Source organism: Thermomyces dupontii, assembly GCF_041956625.1.
Source record: "Thermomyces dupontii strain NRRL 2155 unplaced genomic scaffold VTN31scaffold_3, whole genome shotgun sequence".
NCBI lineage: Eukaryota > Fungi > Ascomycota > Eurotiomycetes > Eurotiales > Trichocomaceae > Thermomyces > Thermomyces dupontii.
The window spans coordinates 2,606,399-2,614,571 of record NW_027192309.1 but is presented as its reverse complement, the minus strand read 5'-3'; the positions used below and the strand labels follow the sequence as shown (position 1 = coordinate 2,614,571).

At 52.1% G+C, this 8,173-nt stretch overlaps 3 protein-coding genes across 3 annotated transcripts; 2 read left to right on the top strand and 1 right to left on the bottom strand.

Moving 5' to 3' along the window:
• VTN31DRAFT_4442 (uncharacterized protein) lies at positions 1–597 on the top strand (the record flags this gene model as incomplete). The annotated part of the gene is made up of 1 exon (XM_069404831.1): positions 1–597. One exon carries the CDS (start codon positions 1–3, stop codon positions 595–597), a length of 597 nt encoding a protein of 198 aa, XP_069261765.1.
• A 1,627-nt stretch (positions 598–2,224) lies between these two features.
• VTN31DRAFT_4441 (uncharacterized protein) lies at positions 2,225–2,788 on the top strand (the record flags this gene model as incomplete). The annotated part of the gene is made up of 1 exon (XM_069404830.1): positions 2,225–2,788. One exon carries the CDS (start codon positions 2,225–2,227, stop codon positions 2,786–2,788), a length of 564 nt encoding a protein of 187 aa, XP_069261764.1.
• Positions 2,789–4,503: 1,715 nt separating this feature from the next.
• On the bottom strand, positions 4,504–7,842 carry VTN31DRAFT_4440 (uncharacterized protein; the record flags this gene model as incomplete). Its single annotated transcript, XM_069404829.1, has 8 exons — positions 4,504–4,728; positions 4,784–4,940; positions 4,988–5,076; positions 5,139–6,037; positions 6,094–6,304; positions 6,357–7,590; positions 7,664–7,742; positions 7,806–7,842. 8 exons carry the CDS (start codon positions 7,840–7,842, stop codon positions 4,504–4,506), a joined length of 2,931 nt encoding a protein of 976 aa, XP_069261763.1.
• Positions 7,843–8,173: the final 331 nt, after the last annotated feature.

The following is an 8,173-nucleotide window of genomic DNA, read 5'->3' as shown; positions in this document are numbered from 1 at the left end:
ATGGAATTGGTTGCATTCACGTGGGAAGAAGTTATTGAGAGCTTGTGGCCGAGGAATACGAACAATCTGGAGCTGGGATTCGATTGGGATATTCTACCTCCGAAGGCCGCGCTCTACGGGAACGTGCAGGATGCCACCGTGAGTCTCCGGCTACGCATGACCGAGCCGTTCAAGTCGACACCTATCCTCGTCAACCACGATGTGCATATTCATTTGGTCCCAAGATGGCGCAGAACGTTGATAACCAACGTTTACGAATACCTGGACGATGAGAGTAGTACTGATATTGATATGGACGAGAGCAGTGAGGGGGGAGACGTTGGCCTCGTTGCCTCGTACCAGCAGAAAGATTTCCAAGTATTCCCGCCGTCGTCGAACGCCTCTCAGAGAACATGCTTCCAGTTTCAAGTCACAATAGCCGATTTCCAGATATCAGGTGCGGAGATGAACATGGAATATGTCGTCGCTGCGAGCGCGCGGTTCGATGGCATCAACCACGATTTTATTCTGCCGCCGTTTGCGGTTGCGTTTGACCCTTGGTCGAACTACCCCAAAGTCATGGTGGCCGACCACCGAAAAGGACCCGGAGTACTCTGAAATGGAGGATACTAGGTGTTTGCTGGAAGTTGTTGGTATGTACATGGATATCCTTTGTCTTTGATTATTTGTTTTGCGTCTTCGTTTCTTTTTGTTCGTATCGTCGAGGCAACTTTAGGAGGATGGTACTGTGATATTCACATTGTTAATGGATTTAGCAAGGACGTAGAGTGCACAGGATTTGGATCACTCTTGGTGACAGAGAACCCCATCCTTACGGACTATGTATGTCGCACTCTTCTGGCTACTATGAGAGGCCAGTACTACTACCACTCCGTAGACGACGATAGGCAGTGGATTGTATTGTTGAGAAAACCTTGATGAATCAGCAATTTTGACAAGATATATTACAGGAGGCCTTGACGGTCGCGGCCAAGGTGGTCGTTAAGGTGGATTAGACAGAGGGACACCGCACGGCACGATGATTTGATGACTTGTAGTTCAGGCTTCGGAGCTCATATATCCTCGGGAAGTTCATGGGAGGGAGTAGGACTATGACTACCTACCAAAGCCACCTTAGTAAGAGGCTTCCATCATAATCACTATATACCCCTGCGAGCAGGGTTCAAGAACAGTGACAGTGATCATTGTAACAAAGTCAGTTTATCTTCCACACAAGGACCAGAGTAACGGACTAATCGCCGAGTCTTAAAGCTTGCCTGATAATGAATACAAATGAATTCTCTCAGTGAGCCGACTGGGCCTAGTTTCCTTTGAAAGCATTCTCATTAACCATTAGTTATTGAAGAAGAATGGAATTGAAATCGTTCTTGGGCGAACAATGTGATGGTGCTCTTGAGATGGATCCTTGTTTTAGTTAACAAAAGCGACAATCGGAGTTAACTTAGGTAGTCACTCTTGCTAAGTTGAAAGCCAGTTTCATCTTTTCGTCATTGCATGCCGCCAGAACACCGAGTCTAATCTATAAGAAGGCATTGCTTAATGAAGTTATCAAAGAACATTGATGAAGTGTGCACTTGCAGAACAATGGTGACCTGAAACTTCTCCGCATTGACTGGCGAGCTACGAGTACTCATAGTGAGATGTTCCAAATACGAAGTAACCTACTATCCAGGACTTTCAGAATATTCTGCATATGACGGGATTCTATCCCTTTGGCTTCTCTCCGAACTTGAAGCTGGTTGAATAGTAAATTCATCTAGTAGCAGCACATGACTCGGAACAAAGTTAGATGCGCTGGTTTCAACCTTTTTTTTTTATATAAGAAATCGATACTGTGGTCGGACTGCTCTGGTATATTCTCGGACAAAGAGCAGAACAGAATAATTGTTGGCATGTCTACGAGTAGTACATTCTCGAGTAGCATATTCTCAATGGCTCTTTGCTGCTACGAAGCTCAGAAATAATAGGGGACAATGGGTAATGGACGGAGTAGACCGCAAAACTGACACCAGCTTGTGAGAGAATGACTGGAACTTGCGCAAACTTACTCTTCATGTAATTTGGCAGCAATGCCCAACAAAATGGGGAAGAGATGCTCCGAAGTTGATCTGGAAAACTCACCACACAGTGCGGTTCAACGATTCAATCGAGTCGTAACAGAAGCACTTATCGCAATTTATCACGAAGAATCCAAAACAAGAACGAAGCCACCACTCCATTCAGCATGGCAGTGCGAGGTTTCGATTGGGATGACGTTGTCAAGAATTTGTGTCCGGAGGACGTGGACAACCTGAGTCTGGGATTCGATTGGAAGCTTCTAGCTAGTAACGCCGCGCCCTCAAGGAAAGTGCAGGATGGCACCCTGGATCTCAAGCTGCAAATTACTGAGCTGGACAGCCAGGCGCCTCTCCTCCTCGACATCGACAACAACAATGTGGACGTTCGGTTGTTCGTGAAGTGGAAGAAGACGCTCGAGTGCGGCATTTACGATTACCTGAACGACGAAGGTAGGGGAATCAAGGACAAGCGCAGTAAGGATGAAGTCGTCACCGATTACCGCTTCACAGAGCTCAGGGGAGAGCCACAGGGGTTGCAGGCTGGAGAGGGCGGCCGCTACTTCATCAAAGTGCGCAATTTCAGTATCATCAACGCGAAGCCCAACATGGAATATGTTGTCGCTGGTAGGGTGCGGCTCCATGGCCTTGATCACGATTTTACTCTGCCGCCGTTTGCGGTCATCTTTGACCGTTCCTCAAACTGCCCCAGTATCAAGACTGCTGAAGCCTGAGACGGAGGATATTGGGATGGTGAAATTTGGGCAAGTGCTTGAAAGTGGATTGCCTTGCAGTACTTTCCTTTTCAACTCTCTTTGTCAAAGTGTCACGCGGTTGATTTTAGGAGAATGACACAGTGCGGTTTCATGGTGTTACTGCAACAAGGTAATATGAAGGCAATTGAAGAACTCTTGGTGAGTAAAAGCCCCAGCCTTGAGGAATAAGTGTGACGACTCGTCTGGCTAGTATGAACAGCGAGGGCAGCACTACTATCACTTGGTAGGGAAGAAATCTCACTACATCGTACTACTGAAAAAAAAAAAAAAACTTCAATCGTTCATCAACAGTTCACCACCAAAATAAATCGTAGTAGAGCTTTGATTAACACAGTGTTATGAGAGTTGACCGAGGCGGTCGTTGAGGTTGACCAGATCAAGAGGAACAAACCGCCGCACGATGATCTAATGTCATGTAGTTCAGTTCTCAGGGTCCATGTATCCTCGGGAGGTTCATGGGAAATGGTCCAGTACGAGGGGTTGGCTCCTGAGAGGCTGTGTGTGCTTGATCTGAGCACCCGTGCACCGTGATCTTGCTCTGCTGGCGACGTTTGCCTCATGAAAAACCATTCTGAACGCTGCGTCCCTGCAGCCTTCCAGTCGACTCGGTTAGTTGGTTGTTTCTGCAGCTTTTCTGTTCTGGTTTCTGTCCTTGCGCTTAGGGCACGCATGTCACATGAATGTTTGCCGGGGCACACGTGACCCTTAACCCCTGCCTGACAAGCGGAGAATGAGCCCAATAGGTGCTGCATAGAGTATTACTACATAGCCTGGTGTACGGCCAGGAGCCGGACCGAAGCTGGATCAATGTTGCCAGTCTCTGCAAGAAAAAGCATCCGGGGTCACGAGAAGAACCCCCTGACTACCAGTAGTACTAGGTTGTAGATTGTAGTATCACCGCTTCATCATGTCCGAGCCTCACCAACGAGTGCGGCAGAATGGAGGCGACTTCCAGGCCATTCAAAACCCGAGTTCATCCTCATTAAAGCGAGTGGCCGTCGTCAATCTCGGGGTGTCATCACCGGCGTTCGCAAAGCGTGTCATGTGCTTCGTCCCTGTCCTGTCGAATTTTCGTGTGATGACAACAGCGATGACGACGATCATGGACCAGCCATTGACTGAACTAGGAATTTCGACAGTCATCAAAAATCACTATTAGGTCAATTTTCTTTCTTGATGCTCCACTGAAGAAGGTTGAGAAAGAGCATGTTGGTCTGAGCCTTGAGATTGGAGTGTGAGTTTGCTTAGCCCTAAAGTTCTTCTCTAGTACGGAGTACTGTACCTGTGTTATCAACCCTAACCCTAATGAATCCGGATCCAACGCCAAAGACGCGGAATCTTCTTGAAGTCAACTACATACAGGTTGGCACCAACTTCCACGCTCCAAATTTCAACCTTTTCGCTGCTCATGCATTGCTGAGACTATCGAAACGGTCCTTGCTCCGCGTCGTGGAATGTTCCGCCCCGGCTTAAATTCACACTGCCCCATTCCTACAATCCGGCTTCTTATCAGTCTCAAGCAGCACAAGATCGCCGGCATTCATGACTCAGACTTCATCAAGCTTCGTCATTTCCATACATATACATGCGTATCATTATATGCATGCGCATACCATATTATATACAAAGAACACAGCACCCGTGTGCTCGTGAGAGACAAAAAGGACAGTTGATTACTGGCCAACGGACGTCTCGCCCGTGGACCCCGCCGCAGCACCGCCGTTCGTGGCACCAGCCCCAGCTCCAGGCGAGACGCCGCCGGCGGGTGGGGTTTCGGGCTCGGGTGGCGGCGGACGAATCTCCTTCTTGCCGTTTGCTTTGTAGTAGAGCACCATGTCGCCGGAGGAGCGCCAGATGTAAGCGCGGATCGTGGCTAGGGTCATGTTTTCCGGAATTAACTGGGTCCTTCGTTAGCGGAAAAGGTCTCAAGGGCAATAGAGAAATAAAACTTACAGTATTCTGGCAGTAAAGCTCTAGATACTCCTCCGGCTTCATCGGGTTCGGGTCCGGATCGTTCGGGTCGGGCGGGTCGATCCGCTCCGCGACGTAGGCGAGGATCTTCTTCGCACGAAGCATCCGGTTCGCGTTGAGTCGTGCGTTGGCCATGTTCCTGCATGGGTTAGACTCGTCTCAACTGTTGGTCTGGTCGTTACTCACCCTTCGGGTTTCACAACCGGCGGAAGCAGGTCGTTGTATGGCTTCAGAACGAACGGGATCTTGACAATTTCCTTGGCGGGAGTTACGTTCTGAATTATCATCAAGTTAGAGAGAGTCCTGGATCTGGCTTCGTGATTTTGTCATTGTTCACCTTTAATAGCAACTCCGCCAGCCAGTGCGGAATAGCCTTCTCCAGCTCATCAACCTCCTCGCGAATGCGCCCAACCGAGCCGCGGTACAAATCAGCAGCGACCGCAGCATCGCCGGAATCTTCTTGAATCAAGATGGCCGTCTGCGGAGGGATGGTCAGCCGCGGCGTCGCGCTCTCCGGGCTGGGAGTAATCGCAGACGGCAATTCCGCAGTCGGACGCTCCAGCAAATACGTCTCGTAGTCGCGGCGAATCTTCGCAATCACGCCACTGAGGTTGCTCTCGTACGTCTTCTCCTCCTTCTCCTCCGACTTGTCTGACTCCTCCGGCTTCTCCTCGGCTGCCGGCGTCTTGGGCTCGGAGGAATTCCTGCTGAGCTTCCGGGGGAAATCCATGCGGAATTTCTTGCCAAACAGGGACCCCTTTTTCTTGTCTTCCTTGTCCGGCTCTGTTGGCGACATGGGCTGTGTCGCAGGGGGCTGCTCCTCGGCTCCGTTTTGCGGCGGTTTATCCGGCTCAACTGACCAACTGGCATTCGGAGAGAAATAGTCATTGGTTCTCTCCGACGACGGAGGCCGGTGCCAGTCATGACTCCGCCATTGCTCCTCCTCGGTCGTTGGCAGCGGAGAGCTGAAGCTACTACTGAGCGGCGCCACTCCTGGTGAAGCCAGACCGATATGAGAGCCCGGAGTTGACAGGCCATTTTGCTGCCGCGACAGATAAGAGGAAGAATCCATTGGTGATCGAGGAATCTCGATGGCGCCGGGTGCGTTGGCCCGACGACTAGCGAGAGCCTCTTGGGCCTTTGTCGAAACACTTTCACGGTACTCTGCATCTCGCTTGGTTTCTACCTCAATCAAGTCGTTGAACAACCAGCGGAGAACCCATTTCCCGAGATTGACTGAATTTGTTAGCCACGAGCTGTGTCAAAGGGATGCAGAAGAGTAGAGAGCGTACTTCTTTGTTCCGCGTTGCTCGGATCGGCAGTAGCAATCCCGGTCTCGTCTGGGTATACTTCAGCATCGAAGCAGCGATTCGGCTCCAGGATAACGGACAGTCGACCCGTGCGGGTGTCCAAGGTGCACCAATGCGCGATGCTCTCCATAGTGTTAACCTCAGACGCCACGTCGTCGAGGTGACGCTTCCCAAATGATTTCATCGGGACGCACTAGGCTTTCAGTCAGAAACGGCCATTGATTCTAAAAAAAAGACCGTAATACCTGTAAGAGATCCCACATAACAACCTCGCCAGCCGTGTCCTGCGTCAATGCACGCCTCCGGTCATTCAACATCAAATGTTTGATGAGACCATGTTGCCCCTCGATTGTCTCCTCTGGCGTTGTATACATGGGGACAACGACGTCCAGCTCGTCTGGATTCCGGACGCTGACGGCCGAGTAAATCGTGGCCCGCTCAGGGTCACGTCCCGGGAACGTAGCGGTGTTGGAGAGCAGCAAGATGGAACTATGCAGAATCTTCTTCTTCTGAGTGCTGCCGTTGGGCTTGCTGGGACTCGCCACGAGTGTCGGCGACTCTGGCCGCGAGTCAAGCCCAGGGCCGGTGCCGGGAAGCTCAATTTCTGCCGTGGTGTCAACGTCGGGCCAGCGGTTGATACTCGATTTGGGCGTAGCCGTCCAGATGGAGTTGGCAGCCGCCACGACCCGGACGACGCCTTCGTGCTCCTGAAAGGCGGCAATGCAGGTTCCCTGGTCAAAGTCGGCCACGTTCCGCGAGTCCGTCTTGGCCACCAGACCCGACCGGTCACTCGAGTAGAACACCGCTAGCCGCGGATGGTCCGAGTAGAGAGACCACACGCTATCATTATGCATGGTCAGGGTGTGCGTGCATCGGCCGGCTGTCAACGACCAGACTTTGACGGTCTGGTCAGACGACGCGGTCATGATCGTGTCGCCATCACGATTGACCAGGATTGCGCGGATGTTATCCGTATGGCCGACGAACTTGGTAATCTGCTTCCCGGACTTGGGATCCCAGACCCGCACCACGCTTTCGGGACCGCCGCTGGCCAGGACGGAGCCGCCGGTGGCTAGCGCATACACGGAGCCCTTTTCCGTCTTCTCGTCTGCGCAGTTGTCGATCTTCAACGTCTCCCCGCCGCGGTTGAGATCCCACAAAATAATCTTGTGATCCAGCCCGCCCGACGCGACCCACGTAGCATGCTGTCCCGGAGAGGCCAGGCACTTGACGTAGTCCGTATGACGACCAAGCGAGACCGGAAGGTCATTGGTTTCGGAGTGCGGGCGCCAGACGCGCAAGGTGGTATCCGACGACGCCGACACGAGCGCCGAGTTGTTCTGCGTCAGGACGATGTCGTTGATCCAGTGGCTATGCGCCTGCACCTGATGTCGGAAAGTGGTCGCGTTGGACTCGCGCCCGCGTGCCGCAAAGTTCAGATCCCACGAGCAAATCACCCCATCGCGGCCGGCCGAGTATCTGTATTCAATCGCCCAAGCAGTCAATCAGCTAACGAGTTCGCAGCCTCGGAGACATAGAACGCGGTCCTTACAAAATTGAACTCTCGGTATCGACAGCGAGACCGTTGACGCCTAGACGATGGCCACCCGGCGCATCGGGGAGAGGAAGCACTGTGACCCGGAGATTAGCAGCTGTGCGGTGGAAAATACACAATGGAACGATTTGGCCCGTACCATAGCTGATCCTCTGGTGGGTGAATTTTCGGGCCATGCGTCTCTATCTAGCAATGGCGATCACCCGCGGTTGAGGGCAGCGGTACGGGAAGAGGGTTGTTGGCTGAAGCGCTCCGGAGAGCCTTCGCAAAGGGTCCCCCGATCCGCGTGTCGGGCCGGGTGGAGTTAGTTAACTTTACACTCTGCGATGCGATGTGGCCAAGCGAGAGCGAAACGGAGCGCCGAAGACCGACGCGGGCGGCGTCATGTAACGTTCGAAAACTGCGCACGGAGCGGAGAGAGTCGATTGATCTGGGAGGACCTCGTATCAACGGAAAACCGACTTGTTACAGTGGAGAGATGCCCCAACATCGAGATCTGGGGTAGGT